The sequence below is a fragment of the Aythya marila genome (assembly GCF_965140915.1).
Source record: "Aythya marila genome assembly, chromosome: 9".
Lineage (NCBI taxonomy): Eukaryota > Metazoa > Chordata > Aves > Anseriformes > Anatidae > Aythya > Aythya marila.
In genome coordinates this window covers 2,711,856-2,738,241 of record NC_139050.1, presented here as the reverse complement: position 1 = coordinate 2,738,241, position 26,386 = coordinate 2,711,856, and the positions used below count along the sequence as shown (strand labels likewise).

Sequence of the window (26,386 nt, the reverse complement as noted above, 5' to 3'; positions counted from 1 at the left end):
TATCACACTAGTTGTTACTATCCCAGACAATGTTTGTCTTAAAATTTAAATAACAGTAGTAATGAAGTGCCTATTGCAATTAGGTTGTTGTGGAGTATTTTGTGTTATCTTTTCTGTTTATGAGAAGGATTCTCCCTAAAACAATGGGAAAAGACAATCATGATGGATATAGAGATGACTTTTTATCTGTGGAAGTTAAACTAAGAAGTTAAACTACTTTACCACCTATTTTCTCTGCCAGAATTTGGTCCCAGGTTCCATTCTCTAAAACCTCTTAATTCTCTCTGTTCCCACCAGATGGCTTTTTCCTTCATTTTGTTTGGGTTTATGGGACAATATGGAAAGTACCAAAGTATTTTTCACCCTGCTGTCAGTTCACATGTCACATGGATGTCAGTAAGAGCTGAGAATCATAGCTGAAGAAGAATCTTTCTGCATGTGGGTTCAAACAGGTGTTAACGCAAATGAGATGCTAGGAAAGTTATGTTGAAATTGAAGCAGCTGGTATTTGTGCATTTTTTTCTTCTGTCTGGGTAAGTTCAGAGAAGTTTTCAGAGTCTAAAAAAATAAAGCACAACCAGAGAAATCTTTGAAACAGATTTGAATCCCTACAAAGTGTAGGTTGCAATGGGCCCCTGGAGACCAGGTCGTTTGATCTGCTGCTGAAGGCTAGGCCTTAGACTGGGCTGTCCAGGGCCCTGACAAGATACATCTTGTTGTTTTTCCCCAGTTTCTTGGCAAACTATTCCAGTGTTTAGTTCTTCTCACAGCAAATCGTCCTTAAATCCAGATTAATATGTCCCTGAAGCAGCTGGTGCTCTTTGCCTGTCATGCTGCCACCATGCATCCCTCTAAAGAAAGTACCTCCGTCTTCTCTATAACTACTGGTTAGTGGTGTTTGTTTAGTATGAGAAGCCTGCGACTGGATCCCATCTCCCCTACTCTCTTGCTTTTCAGTTAAATGCAGATGAATATAAACTGCCTTATTAAGATATTTTAATGTACATCATTGATTATGCAATGTGGTATTAGAAAGCTCATCATCATCATGCAGTTCAGGTGTAGTCATCCTGTTTCCTGCCTTTGCATAAATAGACGTAAAACCAGCATACAACTTTTTTTTAAACTTACTAATCTTAAAGAAAATAATTGTAAACACTTATTCATTGAGTTGTTATCACTGAGAAGAGCACACAGGGTGGCAACTTCATTTTCTTTGTGGCTCTCAGTATGGCACAGAATCACAGAATGCTTTGGGTTGGAAGGGACCCCAAAGCCCACCCGTTACAACCACCGCCAAGGGCAGGGACACCTCCCACCAGCCCAGGCTGCCCAAATCCCATCCAGGCCTTGGGCACTGCCAGGGATGGGGCAGCAACAGCTGCTCTGGGCAGCCCGGGCCAGGGCCTCACCACCCTCAGAGTAAAGAATTTCTTCTTAATGCCTAATCTAGGTATGTCCCTTCTCAGTTTACAGCTGTTACTCCTAGTCCCATCACTCCCTAACAGACAGTCCCTCCCCAGCTTTCCTGATGGCCCCCTTTAGGCACTGGCAGGCCGCTGTAAGGGGTCCCCGGAGCCTTCTCTTCTCCAGGCTGAACAACCCCAACTCCCTCAGCCTGGCTCCATAGCAGAGGGGCTGCAGCCTCTGAGCATCCTTGCAGCCCTCCCCTGGCTCCAGCAGCTCCATGTCCTTGTGCTGGGGCCCAGAGCAGGGTCTCACAAGAGCAGAGCAGAGGGGGACAATCCCATCCCCTGCCCTGCTGCCCGCACTGCTTTTGGTGCAGCCCAGGCTACGGGCGGCTTGCTGGGCTGCAAGCACACATTGCCAGCTCGTGTCCAGCTTCTTGTCAACCACCACCCCCAGGTTCTTCTCCTCAGGGCTACTCTTGATCCATTTGAGTTACCTTGACCTGTGCTGTTAATGTGAATTCATTGTTTTGTAGATGCAGTTTTGTTGTAATGTATTTTAATTTCTAAGTAGGTTTTGTATAAGCTCTTCAGGACTAACAGAAGTTTCTAAAATTCAGTTTGAAGATGCTCTTGTGAGTTTCAGTCAGCTGCTCAGAATACTTTCATTTTGTCGTTCTTCTAAATCATTTGGATAGATAATACTTTATAGGATACATATTTTAGTTTTGAGAAAAATATTTATATGCAGTATCAGGAATTTGTACATGTCATATCTGATCTGGATGCTCTAAGCATTGGATAACAGATTCAATGTCTCTGGTTTTATTAATCTGTAACTACCTATGTACAGGCAAGCAGCTCAGCTGAGAGCGAACACGTGAGAAATAGATTATAGAATATCTTGTAGAGTAGTAAGTAGAGGTTCACCTAGAATACAGGGGAATTAATTTCAAGTCTTCACGTATTTTCTTTGCAATTTAGAGAAGATTAGCTTAGGTCTCAGTTTTGCTGTGAGCTTTGCACCAGACAGATGCCTATGCAAGATGAATTTCTCTTCTGCTCCAAATCCTACCCCTGCCTGGTGTTCCATTAGCACAGTTCTTAATAAGTAACCCTTTTTAGTCCCGAATTTGTTCATCTTTTGTACATGCAAAGTAAATCAGTTTTGCCTCTTATCTAAGCATACTATTTTATGAGTTAGGTGACACTAACTTCAATAGCCATTATCAACTCATAGATTAATGCCGATCTACTTTTTTCTGCTGTTTAATGCATGCCGAGCAGATTTAGATCATTCAGCAAATCTAGCTAGGGTTGTTTCTCAGAAGTGGCTGGAGTAATGAGTATGTGTCCAAAGGTCATATTGTCTCACTTAGCTTTTTAGGAAGTTACCTTGTTTTACAGAAAGTGTTATGTTCTGTAGAAATCAGGAACGATTCTAATGAATAGAGCAGAATGGTTTTTGAAGCTGTGAATGTGCCATGCTTATGCAGGAACCGTAAACACTGAGTAATTTCTTGACTTGCTTAGATAAGTCTCTATCACTAGCTGGTATAGGTTTGAGTTCCCCCTTAGGCCCCAGTCACCAGCCCTTCATACTGCTACTTGGAATCTGAGCTATGGTGGCATTTTGCTAAATGTGGAAAAGATGTTGCTGAATGTTAGGGCCTGAGCTTAGGGCCTCTGCTCCTTTTTTGTTTTGAGGCTGTTATGGGAATATGTTGCTGAGGACACCATTTTCAGAACTACTGGCACTTCTTGCTTTGACATTTCTCTAGTCTTCCTTCCTCTGCTGGCTGCATCGTTCAGCTGTTTATGTAACCTTCTCGTGCCCCATGCTCGCGTTTACCTGGCTGAATTAGAGACTGCTGTAGCAAGCAAGGCTTTCAGGCGTTCTGCTTTAGAGCACACCGCCTTCTCACGCATGGTTTGCAATGGATGGGCCTGTCAGTCATTGCTAGAAAAGCTCTCACACATTTGGTAGAATATAACCATAAGGCAGATGTCACATGGATTCAATGCAGACGGGATTAAGCATATAAAAGCAAAATATTTTGTACCAGTAGAGTGACAAAAAGGAACCAAGAAGGGCTTATCACTAACATTAAGGAGTCTGAGAAGTGCCCATTGTTACTCCTAATGTGTAGTGTTTGTGATTCAGCACTTCTGCTTGTTTTGGTTAAGAGCAGGGGAAAAAAAAAAAGAAACTGTCCTTGTATAGCTTGACCCGATTGCTACTGGAGAAATCATGGAGCTGCTTTACCTTTCCCATAATATCTTACTTAAATAAGAAGACAGTTTTTAGAGGCCAAACCACATGACTCCACAGCAGGAGAGTGCTTAGCCTAGTGAGTGCCGCATAGGATATTTATTATTTTGAAAAAACGGGGCTCAGACTTCCTAGTAGGCAGCTCACTGAGTGAAGTCAGGTGGATTTTGGCTTCACTTGATTATAATCGGCTTTTTCCTCTTGTTGATGCTACCTCAGCCATACACCGTTGCCACCTTGTCATCCTGGCACTGATGGCCATAATACCAACTCGGCAGGGAAAATGAAGAGAGACCACAGTATGGTATGGAAGTATCTTGGCAAGATTTGGCCAGTCATTTGAAATGTGTTTTTCCTCTTCCTGTGGGCTGGAGCTAAGGTCAGAGCTCTATGCTGTTTCATATGTAGGGATCATTATTTTTAGAGCAGCAGCAGTTCTTAGCCTCTGCGTGTAATCCGCTTTCTGTTCCTTCAGATGGAGCTGCGTGAGGCATCAAGGTTTGCATGAAGTATCTGTGGAGCTCAGAATCACTGCTGTTGAGTATAACTTGAGTTTGGAAGTGTGAATGCTCAGAGCACTGAGTAGTGTGAAAATTAAAAGCTCAGTGACTGATGGTGTTCACCATGTCAAGAGCAAGGGAGGTAAGAAGCTGTTCTCTTACCTGTGAGCAGCGTGTCACTGGGACTGGCGAGTGCTTGTGGTGCAGACAGAAATCTTGCATGTTCTCAGCAGCCAGTGACAGTGTGTACAGAGGGGATAATGGTACATTTAAAGGGTGTCTGGGCTCATTCATGAAACACCAACCAAACTGCATTTGTTCGGTGCTGCCAGTGAGAAGGTTTGCCTGGGGTGTCATCCCTCAGCTATAGATAGCAAACTCAAAGCTCCTTACAGAGAAACCTCTTACCAGTCACTTTCCACAAATGGTGCATGTACCCAAAGGTACTTAGTGAAAATCCTTGAGAGGTATTTAATGCAAAAGCAGTTAGTCTCTGCGGTGTGTTTCAGAAGCCCCCACACACCACTGGCAGGGAGAGGTGCAGGGCAGCATCAGCACAGCACTTGGGCCAGTTCCTCATTTTCTCTAACCAGGCTCTGCCACCCCAAGAGCTTGCCAAGATGTGTGACATGGGGGGGCTTGACAACCTGATTGCCAACACAGCCTATCTGCAGGCCAGGAAGAGTGGAGATGGAGACACCAAGGAGATGCAAAAGAGACGTAAGAGCCTCTCGCTGCCCAGGGTTGATCAGTGCGGGGAGGTTAGGCAGTCCATTGCTGCTGATTACGAGAGCATCTGTGAGCAGCAGCCCATCGGCAAGAGATTCTTCAGAGACTTCTTAGAGACGGTGCCGGAACATTTGGTAGCAAGGGACTTCCTGGATGAGGTGTCAAGCTGGGAGTTGGCAGAGGACAATGTCAAGAGCAGTACCATGGAGAACATGATCACCAACTTTCTTAAGACAGGCGCAAAAAACTATCTGTCTTTCATGAGCTCTGATTTGGTCAGCAAATGCCAGGCGGCCACTGAGAAAGACTATGAGAATGTTGTCCAGCTGGCCAAGGAGGAAACCAAACTCTTCCTTCAAGGCAAGCCCTTTCAGGACTTCCAGAGCAGCCCCTTCTATGACAAATTCCTCCAATGGAAAGTTTTTGAGAAGCAGCCAGTAACTGATAAATACTTCTATGAGTTCCGAGTGCTGGGCAAAGGTGGCTTCGGAGAGGTAAGAGCTGTACCTTTACAAGTGTGGATCACCCCTCCCCTTTCAAGACCAGCAGGTGGGTTTGCACAGAGAAACTTGGTGATAAATTAAGAAATTGCCTAGCATTTTGCAAAACTTGGTCATTCAGATTGTCCATTTCCCAGAAATTAAACTCAGGTTGTTATCTGTACTGTTAGATTGACTCAAGATACCTGATAGTGAAGAATTACCCTAAACTTTTATGGTCTGTGTCTATGCTAGTAAAGAAGTGGGCTTCTTCTATAGAAAAGCTTGCATGGCCATCTATGTAGCTAATCATTAGTATGTTCCTGGGCACCATTTTGGCCTGTGCTAGCTCACATACTCCCAGATAACTTTTAGGCACAGTTTAGGGAATAGCACAGATCAAGATCTGTTCCCGGAAAAGGATGAATGGGGTTACCTTTTTTCAGAAGGAAGAGAGTTTAGCTATGCAGATACAAGCTGTATATGCCACTTATGATCAGAGAATGGGTTCTGCTTTGTGTTAGTTAATTATACAGGTCTACTGTTGGAGTTCTCAGGATCTTTGCACAAGGCCCACCACACACTAGTTCCGAATAGAACTGATTCTGTGCTTGTTTATTGCTTCTTTTCTCTCCTAATACACTCTGCCATGCAAGTTACCATTAGCAGCTACTAATAGGCATCTGTGTTTCCCCAGTTCCTCCCTATTACTGGCCTTGATATTCCATCTGTATGTGTAAAATTGCTTCCTTACCTTTCCTTTTGCATCTTGCTTTTCTAGGTTTGTGCCATCCAGGTGAAAAATACTGGCAAGATGTATGCCTGCAAGAAACTGGATAAGAAAAGGTTGAAAAAAAAAGGTGGAGAGAAGATGGCACTACTGGAGAAAGAAATCCTGGAGAAGGTCAACAGCCCTTTTATAGTCACATTAGCTTATGCCTATGAGAGCAAAAGCCATCTGTGTCTTGTCATGAGCCTCATGAATGGAGGGGATCTGAAATACCACATCTACAACGTGGGAGAAAGGGGTTTAGAAATGAACAGGGTAATCTATTACTCAGCTCAGATCACCTGTGGGATTCTGCATCTCCATTCCATCAAGATCATATACCGGGACATGAAGCCAGAAAACGTCCTCCTGGATGATAACGGTAACTGCAGACTCTCTGACCTTGGATTGGCAGTGCAAGTAAAAGAGGGAAAAACCATCACTCAGAGGGTGAGTAGAAATTTATTGCACATAGGAAGTGGGAAAGAAAGCTGTTCTATTTCTAATGTATTATGAGTCCAAGACTTAATTCCTCAGGATTTGTTCTTTGCTAAAGACCTTACGTGGTCATTTCATTCTAAGAGACAGGTGGTAAGAAGATTTGGTTAATTAAGTCTCTGGTCGCTATATTAGTAAAGCAATTTCTCTTACACAAAATCAGAAGAATCAAGTTTGTCTATTGTTTCTCACAAGATTGAGTAATAGTGTGTAGCCTGGGATTTAGCCAATGAATTGTTTGAATAATGAGCAGCAATTAAAGATATGACTCCTCCTGTTTTCAGTTTTTGTTCTTAGAAGAACATTAGTTCTTCCAGATTTCTCTTAGGTGACGGCACCGATTGTATTGTGGGCGTTCAATCATGCTGCGCAACAAATAATCATGAACCTTCCTCCTCCTACAGATTCATTCCTGAAAAATAAGCAGACTTGATGAGTGTTTGAAAATGTGCATGCGTGTGTGTATGTGTAGGAAGAAAGAGAAAGATAGAAGTTTTTTGCTGTGTGAATTTCTGTGCCGCACCTCATCTGTGCCTATGGCCATCTCAATCCAGTTCCATAATAATGTCATGAGGTTTACACAAGAAAACTGTATTCATGTCCCTTAATTATGAAAAAATCATTTTTATCCCAAAGTGTTTGAAATAGACTAGAATGTGAAGAAATTGAAACAGTGCTATAGTCTGGTCTAACATCATACTTCCTGAGTCTTTAAACTTCTGTAAAAAATCATTAGATGAGAGATGCTAATAAAATTTTTATCATGCTTGAGGTACACATATCTTTTGATGTTGTCATTTAATACAGTAATCTGTACTCTGAAGAGTATATTTTCTACTGACCATTAAAAAAAAACACGTTATGATTGGTTTTAGTTCTTAGTAATAGAAAATACAGAAACTGGTGTTTTATGTCATAGATTTAAAAATGAGACTGCATTGTTTCAGAGCTGAAAATACAGTTTCTCTGATAGCTAAGGCAGATTTTAAAATAGAAATTATGTGAAATGGGAATGTTGTTTTGTTTGTGAAGTTAGCATTTTGATCAGTGAGCCCAAAGTATATATAATCTATAAACCTTACTATGTTTTGCAAGTAACAGATGCATGCATTTATTACGACTGGAAAAATAATTCTGTCCAAGGGCAGTTTTTGTCACTAGCAAATATGTGGCATTAGGTAAAAGAAAAAAATGAAAGAGGGTATTGAGAAATGTATAAAGTCTTCTATTTATTACTGTAGAATCTCAAAAGCAATAGCGGGCAAGGTAGCTGTTCCTCCTTGCTTTCAATGATAATGTCATTAAGTTGCTATAATGATTTTTCTTCCACTTCTGGTCTCTGTTTTAATAGCAGTATTCACCCTTATACGGGTGCTTTTATTGGAGTATAAACTGCAGTGATTGTAGTATTTTATAAGGAATTTCTGTTAAATGCAGTTTTATTTTCTTCATATGGGAACTTGAAATAGGAGAAAGACTATTATGATGTTATTTTTCATTTTGTGTTATGATTATAAGGGAATTGAATAATTATGAAAACTGCTACTAAAAATATGAGCTAGATATTACTAATATTTTTAGTAATCTATGTAAGAAGGAATAAAAATAACTTTACATTTGATTCATGTAATAAAAGCAGTGATGTTAAATTAACTTTTGTATACTAATCACATTCTGACTTAAAATTGCCAGAAATTTTATATCATAGCAAGTTTTTTGCATATGACTATAAAATTCTCAGATAAAAAGCTTAAGAGAAGATACTTGTATAGGCCTATATTTTAACACAAAAAGATTTATGGATCTAAGACAGATTTATGAAATATAATCAGTTGTACCATTTTGTGGATTCTGTTTTATAAGGGCAGTTTTAGAAGCTGAAGGCAAAGATCTATTTCCCCAGACCAAATCTGTATTTTACTGCATATGTGACTGAAGTGCCTACCATCAAAGCTGATTCCAGACTTTGGATGACAGTCTTACATGACAATTTAAGGCTAACATATTTCAGTCAGTAATTATAAAGAAAATGCTCCTGATCTACGATATAAACAGTTTTAATTTAAATTTATTTATCCATTTGCAAAGTATCTTCAGTTTTGATGGGCAGTTTTAATACCCTGAACTTCATTCATACCTCCAGCACTTAAAAGCAGTTCTGACTTTAAAGCCTCGTAGACCTCTTTTACGAGATTTTTTTTTGATATCATGCTCAAAATTCTGTTCTATTGCACTAGGAGAATGAAATCTGACTCTGCTTTAACCATATTCATAAATCATTCTGTTGCTTCAAATTAGTTAACTTAATATCACCTGTGCAAGACAAAACCATGGCTTAGCAGTCTAGTATGGCTGATGGTCATATGTTTTCATCTGTTTAGATAAATTTAACTTAGCCTACCTTAATACATCTTAATGATGTTTTATGATTACTTGTTAAGTAGAAAGTAGAATTTTAAAAAAAAGCACCTGTTGCAGTCTTTCTGTAAGGTGATATATTAAATAAGTTGGTGTTCTTCTGTCTAATGAAATCTTGTGAGCTTGAGTTGTTTTATCTTTTTATTTCTTACTTTTAATCTTAGAAATTTCAGTAGCATCAACTTGTTTTGCTGAAGTACTGTTCCGGGGGGGGGAAAAAAAAAGGTAATGTGCTTTCTGGATCATATTTTAATAGCTTACTCCCACTGAACAGATTTCTGCAATGCAAGACACCCTTATACTCAATAAAACTACTTTTGTTAAGAGATTATATTCATTCTGAGTATGGATATCCTGCTCTAGTCTCAGACACTTAAATGAAGAAGCAGAATGATGCCTTTTAAAAAAATTGAAAAATTCCTGTTTTTTGCAGGTGAGAGCTAAATTGATGCTAAAACTAAATTAAAATAACTAATATTTTTCAGCAGCTGTCTACAAACCTCTCTCCCCCAGTAACTAAGGTTTTTCTTCCTGTGTGCTAATCTTTTCATATTTCTAGTTCTTGAGTCCTTAACTGAATCTTTCTTGTAAATAAGCAACAGAAGACTTGCATACCTTTAATGTATCAGCAGGAGCCAAGTAAATGATCACACGATCTAATTTTCTTCTTCCTTGATTATTCTGAAAAATAGTTAGTGACCTATGCTCTTTGTATGCTGCCTGTAGAAGTTCTTATCATAATAAAATGCGTTATAAATGCAACATTAACCAGGTGCATTTATTTGGGTAAATACCTTGTGTGGGTTTTATTTATAATTTATTCAAAGATATAAATGAGAAAACTAAGTTTTCTAGTAACTAAATTTTATTATCTTCATTTCTGAATAGTCTTCTCTTTTACAAAGTTAAGTTGGGGAAAAATAAAAGTCTTTTTAATACTTTTCTAACCTGAATTAGCAAAAATCTGAGATTTTTGTCAGTATATTTTTATCTACTTGAAGAAGTCACCTGAGGTTTTACAAAGATCTGAGCACCTGGCTTCAATTGAGTCCACTGTAGTTAAGTACCCAGAGAATATTTTTAGAAATCTTAAGTACATACATTTGAAATAATCCTGTTCTTCTTTCTAGGTGTCTCATAAACTTCCTTCTATTTAGTTTGTTATCGATGTCTCACTAAATGAATATACAGGTGGTTCTCTGAAATTGAGACTCAACCAATCCAAGTTGATTTATAACAGCAGCACTCTGTAATTGTTCATGAATTATTCTCCTTTACATTTTTTTTTTAAAGAGAAGCAAAAAGTTCAGTACTGTATGCAAGTCAGATAAGATCAAATGTACTTGCTTGTAATTTACTATATTTTTCATGGAGGCTTTGCAGAACCCCCTGAAATGCCTTGATGATTACATGGTTTTAAATCAGATAATTCATGTATCTTTCTAAATTTGGAGTAGACATCTGATCTTAGGTACCTGCTTAGAAAGTGTTCATGTGTTTGGCTGTAACTAAGCTGGTATGAAAATGCCTCTCCATCGTCATTAGTGAAACAAAGCAACAGTTTTCTGTTGTCCTTGTCTTTTTCTGTCTTTGTTATTTGCTATCTATTAAGAAGTAGAAAGATCATGTGATGACTTTTATTGTTCCTTATGCAGGGTTAAGTCGTATATAATATGTGAATTTATTTCAACATTTTCTATACTGCATTAGAGATTTCAAAAAACACAGTATGTTCATGCATTCTGAAAATTTTGTACACCTCTCATGAGTGTACAAGCCAGTAAAGGTAAATTTGCTCCACTTTCAAAGCATCCAAAGATTCTTAGCATTTCCTGCATAAATAAATACACACTGTCCATCTATCAGCTGGAGGATGCATAAATCCCCTTTGTAAATCTTGTTAGGTGATTAGATTATCATGTGGCACAAGTGGTAGGCTAGTTAGTGAGTGCCTGTTTTAGACATTTTCAAGTTTTCAGTGAAAACTTCATGGAAACTTTAATGTATATGTGTTGTTTGCCAGCCAAACGTATTCTTTATGCATTAAATGGTTTCTTGAATTCTAGATGGGTGACTTCGATATGGTCTTCTTACAAAGTAATGTCTGTTTATGCTGCAGAAAAAGTATTTTGCAGATTAAAATTTTAAATTTAGATAATTGAACAAGTATTTCTAGTATCCTGTAAGTGTTGTCACAATATGTACTCTGCTTGGGGAATATTTGTGTGCTCTATATCAACTGTCTGTAAGGGCAATAAATAAAAATGCCCTACTTACCAAAACAAAAGTTTTGAAAGAGTTTATTGGATACCTAGCCTTAGTTTTTTTCCTCTCTTCTCAACAGCTAAAGCAGCTAGTAGAAACATCTTCTGGCTCTCCACATGAATGGCAATGATATTGTCTTGAACACGTACAGGCAGTTGTGAATCACTGATACAGTATTAATCATAGTGTTTAAAGACCTGATTTAACTAAGGTGTGCTGATTTATACTTGTGAAGTGCTAGCTGGTTTTAGAATGGAGAAATTTAAAAAAAAAGTACGTTGGAACAGTAACGATCTTGGAAACGAAGTAGAGGGCAATTGAAAGTTGCTTAAAATGTTTTTTCTTCATGAAACAAGCATGGATTATCTTGGAGAAAGAGATGGAGACTTGTACATATCATGGAGACTTTTTCATGATATGTCCACGTACCTCTGCAATCTACCTAGAAGTGTGTATATGCACACTTACTCAGGCAAAGGTCTTACTGACATCTCTGGAAACATACAACAAACACTTTGCCAGTGATAATAAAGTTATTCAGGACTCCAGGAAATATCATCATGACTCTTCATATAAATATGCCTGTAGAATCTCTTCTGATGTGTTGATCATGCCATGTATAAAGCTGGATTGTGTCTTAAAATTACTCCCTTTTTGTATGTTTATATTGTCTTTTTTCTCATGTTGAAGCAGGCAACAAGAAGAAACTGAGAGTCTTCAAAGTTGGCTTTTGCATGGGTGAAATGTTTTGTTTAGTTATGTACTAACTTGACTACCATATGCAGGTCATCATTGCTAATGCACATCTTAAAACCTCTAAGCTTTCTCTGGTCTGAGAAACTGTAATGTATGTAGGGTGGATATTAAGGTGTGCTTTTTTTTTCCAATATGAGCAGGAACATTTATTTAAGAGCTTGCTAATTGCATAAATTGATTCTGTAACTAGTTCTTTTCTCATATGACAACAATGAGAAATCTCCATCCCTTATGCCAAGTTTCTCTGCTTGAACAGTTTGACCTGGCATGCTTTTTCTTGAAGTCCCTACAACTTTTTCTCATTGTGTAACTTGAAATTCACTTGTGTGAGTCAAATGTTCTTGCCCTTATCCAAAGGAGTAATAGTACTTTATTTCCTGAGAATACGTGTGAGAAAAGTGACAGTGTTCTTCTGTGTAGTACCCTCATATCTTCAGTATATTCAGTTGTTGGGGACTCGATGCCGTTTGTTGTTTTTTTTTTCCAGAAGTCAGTGCATATGTGCTATTTATTTTGGGAAGGGATTTCTGCCCTTAATGGGTATGGGTTTTGTGCAAAGCAATTGGTGCATTTAAGTTATGAAGTATTTTGTTGAGCCAGAAAGCTTGAATATTGAAAAAAATAACTGTGAAAAATAAAACAAGATAAAAATATTATTGTAGTATTCATGAGAGTGCATTCATCTCTTCAGAGGTTTCAGGCATCCTCACAGTTTTCCTGTGCTGTGTTTTATATATTTGAAGGACATCATAATATTTTTATAGGAAAAACATGTTTTGGTTAAAATCTTAGTCAAAATGTCCTTTTGCCCTCCTGTATGTTTGTTTATTATAAGATTCTATTTCTTAGGAAAACAGAAGGAAATCTATTTAGATGTTCCTGAAACTTGCAGCTTAATTTCAAGACAGTTGAGAAATGGGGAGAAGGAATTCAGACCTTTGAAATCAAAAATAAGTAAGCAAGCTATTCCGCAATTAACCTCTGGTCATTATCACATTGCATTTTTATTTGATAAGGTTCTGTAAAAACGTATTCCGTTGCGCTTTGAAAATAGACAGCTCTTCGTTTGCTCAGAAATAGTTACTAGTGGGACTTTGTTCTTCAAAGTGTTGATAATCACAGTTGTGATGAAGTGCATCATAATGACAGGTATTTTGCATTTTTTCTGTCTGAAACATATACTTTGCGGAATGAAATCTTATTCACTATGACTGCCATGATCACTTCAGTGTGAACAGAGCAAAAATAATTTTGTGAGATCTTTCTGCCTCCTGCAGTTTTGCAGGTGGCTGAAGAGATATTGTAGTCATGTAAAATGACAAGAATGCAATGTGTCCCAACCAAGTACTTATCTTGCACCGGGCCTGCAACCTGCCAGAAACGTATTTCCTATCTGGGAAAAAAGTTACTGGGGTCCTTTAAAGACACAGCATCGGGGCTCTTTGCATGACTTTTAACCTTGTTCTTCACGCAGTTTCATCTGATGGTTAATGCGTGCTGTAGTGTGTTCCATGAAAAAGCAAGATACAAGATTCCTTATAAAGTTCCTAGAGCTGAGTAGAGAGTTAATTAAGCTCTTAGAAGATAAAAATGCCACATAAGTGCTAAATATTACGTTTAGTTTAGTTTAAATATTATGTTTAGTTCCTTTGTATTTGTTACAAAAAATGCTTTCTGGAATGTTCTCTTTAAGTAAATCATCTGAGGGGTCACTCATTGATTTAACGTTGTCAATAATGTGTATTTTATTGGATAAGAAATACAATATTTAGCTGATGATGTAATTCTTTGAGCTGTTGATTTGACAGCTTTGCAGAAACTGTAAGCTGCAGGTTGGTGAGCAGTGTAGTACTTCTACTCGTATTGGACCACACGTACAACTCCAGTTACTGTGGTGAGTAGTTTCATGTAACAGACATATAATGACCTTTTTAAGAAGACAGCTCCTAGAATACAGAATACAGATACAGATGCAAGTGGAAGCTACAGGCTCAGTTTTGCTCCTTGTTCAAGTTGAAAATCTGCTAGTGGAAGGCAGTACCTTCCACAAGCAGGTTCAAAATACACGGAGTGGTTCTTAACACAGTGTAGGTAGGCTGCAGGGCTCTTCTGGTAAAGATCGTATAGAGTCTAAGAATTTATCTAGGTTGAAGGGGAGAATGGACAATTGATGGAAGAGAACTTTGTTGAGAGAACCCATATCTGTCTCTAAGCCCTTGACGTGCAAACTGGAGGCTAGGAAAATGTTAGAGGTATCAGTGCGCACGCCATCCTCTTGCACTTGTCCCCACGCATCCAGCTTTGGCCAGTTCGCATGCAGTTAACTGGCTGTGTGGGCCTTGGTCTGATGCAGCCAGTAGATGTCTTCCTGGACTTACCTGTGTAAGAATAGTACCTTCAACTTTAGACTTAATCCTGAAGTACGAGGTGGTTGAAATCCTGTGGGTTTCATGACGGGAACCGTCCAGGCCTCATCGTTTGCTCGGCTTAACCTGTGGTGGCTGTGCCGGTGTTGGGCTGCCATTACCCTTCTCACAGGACAATGCCACGCAGTCCTGTGCCTTCAGTCACGCTGGCTCTGCACACGGAGCTTCTCTTTTATGTGCTATTTTTGAGAAAGCCACCCACGCATTGTACTATATTAGCATGCATTTTAAAGAGCTTCATAAAATATATACAGACCTAAGTAGAGGGAAAATGTTCTCCTTTTATTAATATTGCTTATAGAATATTCAACAATCATTAAAAAATAAAACCATAAGCATCTCTGAAGTGCAGTATTATTCCCACATTACAGATGGAAAATGGTCAGGAGAAACAGAAGAAGAAACAAAGCATTGCACAAAATCAAAAGTAAAATCCTGTTACAGGAGTGCTAAAGAAGCCTGGTAATTCTTGTGTACTAATTGTGTAGTTATGAGTCAGTAGCAAGTGTTCTGCGTGTCCTATATGCTCAGTCCCTACATGTATAACGTCTGGTTGCTATAACATCTATAAATGCATGTTCCTTCTGATGACACTTCACCAAATAGGCTTGTGAGTGGGTTCTCCAACGGGGATCTGAGGCAAAGATAGTTATTTATGTGTGATCACAGAGGGAGTCGTGGGGAGATGCTCTTGAGTCCAAAGTTCCAGTCATTGCCCTGTGACTGGACTAGCCTTCCTCAAGTCATTTATCATTTCCATAGCGCGTGGATCTAAACTGAAGAATATGCTCACTACTTCAGTATGGGACTTCGATCCCAGAGGTAAATTTGGTTTCCTTTTTTCTAATATAGCAGAAATCTGTTTTTGTCCCTTTGTGCTTTTAGCTGTAGGCTTGTTAAGACAGACAGCTTTCCCCGTTAAAATGGCGTCCCTCTGTGAAAATGAAAAAACCTTCAGTGGTGAATTTTTACGTAAGCCTGTGGGATTCACTAGCTCCTAAGGTCCTATACAGTGTGTTGTTACCTTCTCCTGCTACTCTGGGCAGTCCTCTTTGTGTTCTGAACCAGTAGCCCATCAATTTATCCGAATGTCTTTTGCTTTCTAACCAAAGTGAAGTCTTTCCCTTTGCTGAGCATTAATGGTATGGTATCTTTGCTCTGTGAGTCATTTCAAGGGTACAGTTTGTGCTAATTAGATTTGACTTTATCTTCTAAAATACGGTTGCCTACTCATTTGGTCAACTGGCTTGTTGCTGTGTGAACATGTGGAAATGTAGGCCTGTGTGACTGATTTAAGTTACGCTCCATTTCTATTCACAGTGGCTCTCGGGAGAAAAATGAATGTGGTAATGTGAGTGACAGAGGAAGATCCGTTGTTCTCTTCTGCATCTAGGGCCTGTTCAGTTGTGTGCAGGGAAGTTTTTGTGCTCTGTTACTGCATTCCTCCAGGGTCTCTTCAGGCCCTTGCTGCAGGAGTGGAGGAACAGCTGGAGGAGAGAACAAAGCAGTCAATGGCACCCCTCGGAGGAAGGACGGACCGAGCCCCAGGAAACAGCTGATAGAGCTAAACTCAGCTTGTTTTTTTTCCTCTGTTCAACAGTTCTTGTGCCATGGCAAACAAAGAATAGACATTCTGATTTGCTTTACTGTTTGGTTTGCGATACCAATTGAGTTTGTTTTGCAGAGATCTGTGGGAAAAGCTAGAGGGATCTAAATCCCATTTCTCCCCATTTGTCTGTTCCTGCAATAAAGAAAACTCTGGACGGTTCCGTTTCTTTCTCCGCTGTATTTGTTGAGAAGCTAAGATAATGATGTTGTTCAAAGTACTTTCTCTTCTCAGGACAGTGATGTGAACAGGCTTGATGAACATGAGTTACTTTGCGCACTGCACTCTGCTGAGGGTAGCTGTGTGCCAAGGACCCTTGACTGTGCTGGGAACTGAGTGCACTTAGTGCTTCTCCAGATCACATCTTGTATTATTAAAAGATTATAATTATGTGGCCTTTAGAAATTTTGTACAGAATCACATTTCGCTAAAGAGACATTTGTATCCTTTCAGATGATTCATTGCTACTATGCCCTGTCAAACCACACTCAAAGCAACAATTCCACTTAGCAGAAGTTCTTTGCTATTGTATCCAAGGACAACATTTGGTCATTATATTTGAGATGATTGTTGAAAACTTGTATTTTGCATAAGAAAATTAAGAGAGAAGTAGATAATTTAACCTGTTTTCAAAAGCAAGTAAATTAAAGTTTATTTAACAGAAATGTAATTAATATTTTTGTATTTCAAACAGCATGTGCAAATAAGGCATTCTGCTTACCATCACAAAAGATAGTATTAGATGTAGAGCAAGCAGGAAATAGACAATGGGGCACTGGCTAAACTTAGAAAAGTTGTGTGCCTTTGCAGTGGTACACAATTCCTGCCCTCTGTGGAAAAGTTGGGGTAATATAACATTCTTTGGCTCCCAGTGAGAGCCAAGAATAAGCTGAGAATATGCTTCTGTTTTACCTGCCTGAATAAACCTTTCTTGCATCACTGAGGCTCTTTCATGTTGCCACAGGCTCTCTTTTCCTTGAAAGATGGTATGATTTTTTAACGTACTGTTTTCAGTAAGGATTAGTGCAGGGATGTGAGGTTGTAGCTTCCCTCAAATGCCATCAACTCTCCAAAGATACAATTAAGTCTTCATATGAAAAGACACATGTTCTTCCAGTTCCAGGGGTTGAATAATTTTCTTTCTGATTTCTGTGTTCTGTCTTCAAATGCTTATGGTTTTATCATCTTTTTTTTTTTTTTTCTCAAATATTTTGCCAAGCTCCATATGTTGAAATAGGTGTAAAAGACTAGAATTTAAGCTCTTTTCTTCCTTTCTTCACATTACTGTTTTGATAAAAAAACATAATTGCTGAGATTTGTATTTCTTCCCCCTGCTTGTTGATGTGTTTCTTCCCACTTACACATCACTGTTGACTACTGGTAAAATGTGTATCTGTTATCAAATGATAACGTTTAGGTGGGCTTTTTGAGTCTCGGGGGTTATGAGATTATATTAGATTCCTGTTTCTCAACCTGTTCCTTCATCATTAATCTTGGGATTAATAAGAATCTTCAGGATTGAGAGAGATTTGTTTTAAATTTAGGTTCAAGTATTGATGAATTCTCATGAGAAAAACAGCTCATTTGGGATGGTTTGACATATCAGGAACAATATGTTTCTAGACTTTTCTCAGATTGAGCTGGATCAGTTCAATAACAGTTCAAAAGATTTCAGTGCTACTAATTGAGAATTTTAAAGTTTAATTCTCATTCACACACTAAACCCATCCACCATCTTTTACTTCAGTCTGAAAAGCTTTTGTTGATCCATCTCTGTTTTCTATTATGTTGTCATGAAGTCTTTTTGGTCTCTACTTACGGTCTTGTTTTCTCTGTTCATGAGTTATGAGTACCATGTCAAAGCATGGTTTTCTGTGTTGCATGACGTACTGAAGGCTATGTGGAAGATGCATATGGAAGAGACTGATCTTACTTGGCAACTGTTTCTTCTGAAGAAAAAACAATTATGGAAGAAACAAGTGGAGGAAATAGCCTGGAAAGGAGCTCCCGTGAGACACGTTAATGATCAGAGAATGACACTCTGACTTTTCCCTGTTAGAATTATCCAGTTCCCGTATGGTGATGCTAAATTGCAGCAAAGTAATGTCTTATCAAAAAGACCTTACTGTGCTGTTGTCAGGGCACATTTTGATAATGACATGACTCATCGGTTCTTCAAGGCATTAGTGCCCTAAATCAGCTCCATCTCAGTAAAACTAAGAATTCTTATTGCTTCCCAGAAAAAGAAGCCAAAAATGTTCCAGAAACCTAAGAAGTATCTGTTCTTTAAACCAGAATGAGCTCTGTGCCCATTCTTTTGTACCAAAATTTCTCTGCTGCTTTCAGCCCCTCCTCTCCCTTCCAGGTTTCATGTTCTTTAGAGGCCAGTTGTATCTGGGTTCTGCAGGCTGTATTTGGGAACTTGTCTCTGTTCTGTATGGCAAAGTAATCACACAAAAATGTAATACTGTCAGGGTATCTCTCACTATTAACTTAGAGGAACCCAGTGCAAACTGTATAAATTGCCTGAGGAAAGATACCAGCTGCTGTAATGCCTGATATGGTTCCTTTGAACTTCTGTAGCTTTACTGAGGGAGGTGTCAGTTCACTTTTAACCCTTTCTTTTGCTTTCAACCTGGCCGATATATCTATTTTTTCTCATTTTACTTTTATTTATCAACCAAATGGTGGATTTTACCTTAGAACCGAAAAAAGCAGAAAAACTAACTGGATTTAATTTTGTGTTGTTTAGGCTTGTGTTGTAATTGATGTTGTGATGTTATCTCCTGCACATATTGTTTACAGTAGAGTATACGCCACGATATGTACTGGCATGAGCTAAACTTTATAGGGAGACCTGACTCATAAACTAAAATTCAGCTGTTGAACTATTTTTTTTTCAAATATAATTTGCCCATATAAACTCTAGTTTTTGTTACCCCTTTCTCACTCTGTTTTGCTTCAGAGAATCCCTTATTAATCATGTTGTAGTGGCAGTAATGATGACCATCTTGAGTAAATTTGGGGGAATTGTATTTCCATTTTAAATCGCAATCCTACTAATTCGTTAGTCCCAGCATTTCAAACAGGTACGACAGGAGTTCAAGTAACTTCTGACATAGTGATTGCTGTTAGCTGAATCTGGTAAATATATGGAATCAGGCATTGCATCAGCTATGTCAGGAAATACTGGGTCAGACAAGAAGATCGAAATCTCACATCCCAAGTGATGTAACAGTGCAGCAGAAAGCATATAGAGAGGTTGACCTCCTCTTGTTCCTCCCAGGTAGATCAGCTTACTAGAGAGGGAGCAGGAACTGTCTTGAATACTTTGGAGTCTGTCCCCCAGCTGGGAACATGCCGGGCCCAGGCTTGGGAAGAAGCAGACAAATTCCCCTCTCCAAGAGTGGTCACCACTTTTGGGGAAGGCTCAATCGGTCCTATACTTTATTCAGAGAGCCTTTTCCAGTCAAGCCATGTAAACTAGCTCTTTCACCTAAATGTAAGTAATTTACTAATTATGATTTTCTTTGGTTTACTTCATACAGTGGTTTTTCTTGGCCCTTGATGGTCATAATTCCTTGCAGAAGCCAGCAGGGAGTGCGGGTGAGAACTTCCTACCTCAGCTCAGCTGCCGGCTCCACGAGAATTTTCTCACTGGCAGCAAACCCTTGTTGGAGCAGAGTTATAACCACTGAACAGGGAGGGGGAAGATGATTGTCTGATTTTTGACCTTTTTCAATCTTTTCAAAATGATTGCTAGCTGTGTTTACAAGAAAAAGGGTAGCAACATTCTTCAGCAGGATGAATGTTAATATGAAAGAAAAACAGAAAGGTAAAGACTAATATAAAAAGAAACCACTCTTAGGCAAAAATTGCATAGGCATTTTACCTTGAAGAGCATATTTAACACAGTTTTTCCATATGCTAATATGTTTAAAGACAGAAGTAGTCCATGTGCTAAAACATTGTTATACATTAGTTTCTAGATACAAATTATGTCAATCGTATTACTGATATTTTTGAAGAATTATAGACTAGTCTGTTTAATTGTATGTATTTCATTATTGATCTTGTATAGTAAATCTCTTTGTTTGCTATAGGCTGGGACAAATGGTTATATGGCTCCAGAAATCCTGAAGGAAGAAAGTTACAGCTATCCTGTGGACTGGTTTGCTATGGGATGTAGTATTTATGAGATGATTGCTGGGCGAACACCATTCAAGGATTTCAAAGAAAAGGTTGGTAAGGATGAGGTTAAAAGAAGAACTCTGGAAGATGAGGTGAAATTTGAAAATGCCAGCTTTACAGAGGAAGCAAAAGATATTTGCCGACTGTTTTTGGCTAAGAAAACAGAGGATCGTTTGGGAAGCAGGTATGCCTTACTTCTCAGACTTGAAAAGAGACAGATAAATGCTGCAAATAATACCAATGCGATTTTACACAAAATGAGATTAGCTCTTCACTTTCTACAGAGTATTGAATTTTCTCTTTCACTTCCAGGAAGAGAGATGGAAGTTGTTGAAGAGAATATGAAAATAAGGAGTGTTGTTGCAATACTGCAGCAACCATTCCCACCCCAGACTGCTCACAGGAGTTCTTTTCTTGGTGTTCTGTGGGGTTAGGTTCAGTGCAGATCTGGGAGATGGGAGGAGCCCATTTCTCGTCCAATTTCTTTCCTAAAGCTAAACGATGTTCAAGTAGAGGCCCACATCTATGCTAATGCAGACTGAATGCAGAGTCTCAGCCTGTATCACTTACTGGAATGATGTGGGCAGAAATCCAGATCTGCAATATGGATTTTCTGCCCTGCAGATACCTAACTTGCAAGGCTGTGTCATTGGCTTCCTGATGAAGAGACCATCTTCTTTATTCAATTGCTTTTAAAAAATCTTGTAGAGGTTACTGGTCGTCCTGACTCATCCCGGGAAGAAAAGAATATTGGACACACACTGGTATAAAATAAAATGTTTTTGGGGATTTCGGTGGTGGCTTTGGGTTGATGAAGACTGATGGATGTGTCCCTGACTTAGCAATTTCAAGTAACTGTTCAATAATAAAATAATTGGAAAGCTAAGCATTTTAATATTTAACTTGTAATATCTCTGATCTCTGTGATCGTGTGTGTGTGTATGTATGAATCATTTAGTGCATTTCTAATGAGACAGATTGGAGATCTACATTTGCAGTAGAGACAAAATAAAAGAAATGTAACCAAAACGTAATAAAAGAATAAAAAGAATAGGAAAATAGTAACTGTCCTTAGAATACACCAAGATTTTAATCATCTGTGCATGTAAGCATATGATCAGATTCTTTTCCAACCTAGTGGTGATATAGACACAGGGACTTAATAAAAATACATAGATAATCTTTTGAATTTATATTTCATTACAACATGGAACAGTTTTGCAAAATTTTAGTGACACATTTGCCTGAAAGAATTAACTTTAATGAAATGTAATAATATATCATTAATATACATATTCTCATTATCCTAGTGTTAAATAAAACACTACTGTTTGTGCCTGATGAGTTTTCCCAACAACAACAACTCTGCAAAGCTGCAGGAAATAATACGCAGAGGATTTTTGATAGAAAATTTGTGTTATTTTAATATGTTCTAAAAGCTCATTTAAAATAAATTTTATACAAGAACAGAGCATTCTATTGTACAACTCAGCATGCTTTGCAGATGTTTAGTCTTAAAGTGTTTGGTGAAGTAAAAAAAAAAAATCAGAATAGGGGAAAATGAAATTTAGATATTCTGAGAAGTTGGGCCAAGTTAATTCAACAACTGTGAAGCAAAAGCAGCAACAAATTAATCACTTACAATAACCACATTCCCTTTGCCAAACTACAGTTATTCGGCCTGCTTATTGTTGCATTATTTCTCAGCAATGGGAGAAATGTCAGACATTTGTCAGACATTTGTCAGACAGAACAGTTGTTGCACAGGTTATTTTTGATTTTCTGCCTTTTAAAATATTCTTACTGTTATGTGTTGTACTTAGAGAAAGAAAACGATGGGATGTATAGCATGCCTGAGCATGACAGAAGAAAAGCCTTTATGTACCTCTTGAACAGGGAGAGATACTATTCAGGACAGCTCATCCTTATGTAAAGATTAGCACTGTAATTCTACTAAGGACAACAAGACCTTGGGTTATCTACATAAGTGCCTGTTGCGTAAGTTAAAGCTGCTCAAGGACAGCTTTAATTTGTACACCTGACCTTTCAAAATACTCCACTTTTTTATTGAAGACTTAATGTCATTGGTTAACTTGGGAAATAATGTAACCATTTTTCTCCACTCCGGCTTTTTTGGGATTGGCATCTCTGAAGCTCACATCTTCCTCCATGTACAGTGATTTTCTATTTTTGTGGAGGATACAAAATTGGCAAGAGTTGAGATGAGCTCATTTACTTTTTCTATATAAGTCATGTAAACACGCAATTCACACAGTAAGGGCTCAAGTTCAACTCCAGCTAGTTGGAAGATGCCTCCGTTGGTTCCAGTAGATGGCGTTCCTGTAGCTTTATGTTTTCAAACTTTTTATGTTTCTGGTGGTGTCAGAAAATACATCAGGAGGAAAAACACCACAGCAGTCCATTCTGGAGCCTTCCCCAACTTGTAGTGCTTTTTGGTTTGTGTTACAGAAACTAAAAGGAAAATGAAGTGAAATCTTTGCAAGTGCATTTCCCCATTGACTTGTCAGCACTACTAGCTCACTGGTGTCACAGGGCACTGATTAATTTGAGCAGCAACTCGAATGCACCTCAAGCTAACAGCAAATGTAAATAGATCTCAACAGGCTGGAGGGCTGCACAAGTACTTAGTATTATCACTGGCTCGTTAAGCCAGAAGATGATTTTGCAAGGCTATTTGTATAACTCTGATCTATGAATACAGGTCACAATCTCTTTTGGCTTAGTCTATAGTTGAATAATTATGTTCATATAGCTCTTTTGGGTTGAAAATGTCATTTCTTCCTTGTGCAGGGTGCCTTGATGGCAGTATCTGTCATTCTTCAGGCTATGATTTAGCATCCCAGTCATGGTGGCATGCAGTTGTTTGTGGTTGATGGTGACTTGCTCAGAGGAAGCGGGCAGCAGAAGGGCAAAATGATGATTTTCTAACAAGGGAGCCGAAAAAGGCAGCTGGTAGTTTCACCTCAGCTGTGCCTGGTTATAAGCAGGGCATGTCAGGACAGCTAGCAAGGAACTGGCAGTAGTGGCAAGCTGTTCTGTTTACCTGGTCTTAGATTCTCTATAGACATGCAGATATACTACTTCTATATGGTGCTGCTATACATCTGTAAATATTAAAAAAAACAAAGGCCTGTATTACATTTTGTTCATAGAACATTGTCTAGAAAGACATCAGTGCTTACACTTCACCAAATATATGATTGTGTAAGAAAATGGAGAAAGAAAACAGCAACATGTTAGCAACTATAGAGTGCTGAGGTAGAAAAAAAAATACAAATGAGTTTACATTGCCGTTTTCAAGACCAGTGCACTCATAAGTATGAAAAAAAAAATCATAGGTATAAAAAATAAAAATACAGTTGTTCTCCCTTTTCCTCTGTTAAGTAGCATTCTAAATGCAAACTTTGTATGCCTTGTTGCTAGAGTTGCATTACAGGAAGGATGCAGTTCTAAAGCTGCAGTCCTTTGTCATGCTTTAATGAGCATACGTTTGGGGTTCAGATTATCCTTAGAATATTGTACAAGCCTTTCTATACAATGAAAGAATTCACTGTTTCTGTTACAGCAAAAGTCCTGCCTGAGGTCTGTAGTTGTTCTTCTTAAAATGCACTTAAAGTACATATGTACAATGTTTTTAGTCTTTTCTGGATTTTATTCTTGAGTTTTAAACCTATTGAGAAAGGACCATGTTTGTGACAAAGGTGCACGTACTTTTGTTAATGCCATAATTTATGAACACCTTTGCTCATCTATAAGGAGTAGTTCACTTGAATGAACAGACTCACTAAAGCTGTGACTGTTTATTAGAGCTACATAACTGGGCTTTGCAGAATAGTTACATGATGTAAATGCATAGCTGCTCTGCATTAAGCTAAAACCACAAATATCATTTGTCAACAGTTTCCTATTCAAACCATTGTTCCTCAGAGTCAATCTCTAGATGTATTAACCCAGTGTACGCCAGTCTAGCACTTACTAGGTATTCTCATTAATATAGAGCCAACCACTGGACTTTCATTGTCGAACAGTAAATCCAACACTTCCCCTCCCTGTCCTTCTATCCCTTTAGTTCTGGTTAAAGTGTTTCTTTGGATGTGGGTATCTTGGTGCACTTCCAGAAGCAGCACTGCGACTCCTGCATGGCACCTTGCCCAGACTAATTTACCCTGAGAGGCAGAGTAATGAATAATGGGATCAGGATGTTTTTTGCTTCTCAGATGTGCTTATATTGTGCAATGCAACATTCTCTGAATATGCCTGAGCTATCTGAATGGGATTGCTTGGCATTATATATGTACTTATATATAAATATATATCCTTAATTTAAAATACTCTCGTATATATAACACAGAGACACCTGTATCTATTTGAGAGCAAAACATAGCAGTGATTAACAATCTTTTGCTTTATTGCAGAAATGAAGATGATGACCCAAGAAAACATAGCTTCTTCAAAACAATAAATTTCCACAGGCTAGAGGCAAACCTTATTGACCCTCCATTTGTGCCAGATCCATCTGTTGTCTATGCCAAAGATGTTGCAGACATTGCTGACTTCTCTGAAGTACGAGGAATTGAATTTGATGACAAAGATAAGAAGTTCTTCAAAAAGTTTGCGACGGGTGCTGTCCCTATACCCTGGCAGGAAGAAATTATTGAAACTGGACTGTTTGAAGAACTGAATGATCCCAACAGAGTAGATTCTGGGGGTTATGCAAATGGCGGTGAAGCTAAGTCAGGAGTTTGTTTGTTGTTATAAATAACAGGTCATTAACAAAAAGAGTAGAAATCACCTCAGAACTTTCCATATTCTGACACAGTTTCAGAAACTCAGTGCATCTGTTTAAGAAGAACCAATCAGTGTAATATGACATTGACAGGCTATGTAGACCACCAGCTTTATAGACTATATTATTTTCCTTTGCTTTAGCAAAGGGGAGATTATTGTTTTATTGGAGACTTACCAAAATGAAGAACCATATTTCTCTAAAAACACTTAGAATGATAGAAATTCTGAAATACCAAAAGCAATAATAGAGTGAAGAGGCAACCCCTTTTGAAAATGACTGACTGTTTCATTTTGGATACAACCATTTATTGGTTTTCTTTCTATTTTCTTGTTATTTCTACTAATGTTTTCTCTTTGTTGTAAAGTTTTCAGGACAAATTTTTTAATTTTCAAGGAATATTCTCAGTTAGACAATGGAGCTCATATACCATGTCAAACTTGGAATCTTATTGCCTAGCCAGTCTGTCTGTTGTTTTCTTACTTTCTGCTAGTTTTTGAATGGTCTGATTGTCATAAAATGTAAAAGAAGGCTCTACAGATCACTAGGAAATGGGGCTGCCAGGATCAAACTCTTCTTAAAGCTGATTTTAACAAAGTGAAGATAAGATTGCACCAATTTAATTGAATAAAGTATCTATTTATTATTATTATTGTTTTGTTTTAAGTCGTAATACCATGTACAAAGAAAATGTATTTATAAATGAATATGCATTTTTTTTGACAATCAATTTCAACCTTTTTCAGGTTTCCTGATAGTATTTCTGTATTTTGGTGATAAATTAAACTGTAAATAGACTAAAGCAATTTGTAACTGGCTTTTTACAATAAATATATTTTAGTATAATATTAATTCAGTCACAAATACAAAATATTTTCATGCAAGTTGACACTTACAATGGTTCATTGATTCTCATGCAAATTTTGATGCATCTGTTTGATTTTTCAATGTTATGACAACCTAAATTGAATTAATTAGAAGCATTTTTGCAAATACTTCCTACTGTTGAAGTGTATTACTTTTGAGGTGCATCCTACTGATTGGTAAGAAGAAAATAGGTGGTAGTTTTTTGTAGCCACTTTTAAAAGTGATTCTGTATGCTGTTTACTGTCACCTATCTAGCCACAGTTTCTGCTGACTAAAGTAGAAGTTGAAACTGCTCTGATCATTGGAGTCCTGGAGGCTGTTTATACCATTTTGTATTTTTCATATAGCAAACCTTCTCCTGAGCTCAAAGTTTTATTTTATATAGACACTGGAA

At 38.1% G+C, this 26,386-nt stretch overlaps 1 protein-coding gene across 2 annotated transcripts; it reads left to right on the top strand.

Annotated features, from left to right (window-relative positions):
• Positions 1–76: 76 nt before the first annotated feature.
• On the top strand, positions 77–25,927 carry GRK7 (G protein-coupled receptor kinase 7). Of its 2 annotated transcripts, none has more exons than XM_082766704.1 (4): positions 77–5,404; positions 6,171–6,608; positions 20,231–20,502; positions 24,755–25,927. In XM_082766704.1, the coding sequence occupies exons 1-4, from the start codon at positions 4,802–4,804 to the stop codon at positions 25,095–25,097; spliced, it is 1,656 nt and encodes a 551-aa protein (XP_082622830.1). In that variant the 5' UTR covers positions 77–4,801; the 3' UTR covers positions 25,098–25,927. The 2 variants fall into 2 exon arrangements, with proteins under 2 accessions (XP_082622830.1, XP_082622831.1); XM_082766705.1 differs by lacking the exon at positions 24,755–25,927 and adding an exon at positions 20,943–21,663.
• The last annotated feature ends 459 nt before the right edge of the window (positions 25,928–26,386 follow it).

Coding starts and splice junctions, on each gene's coding strand:
- GRK7 (XM_082766704.1), top strand. CDS start 4,802: ATGTGTGACATGGGGGGGCTTGACAACCTGATTGCCAACACAGCCTAT. Junction 6,609..20,230: donor GAAAAACCATCACTCAGAGG/GTGAGTAGAAAT, acceptor TGTTTGCTATAG/GCTGGGACAAATGGTTATAT. Junction 20,503..24,754: donor GAGGATCGTTTGGGAAGCAG/GTATGCCTTACT, acceptor GCTTTATTGCAG/AAATGAAGATGATGACCCAA.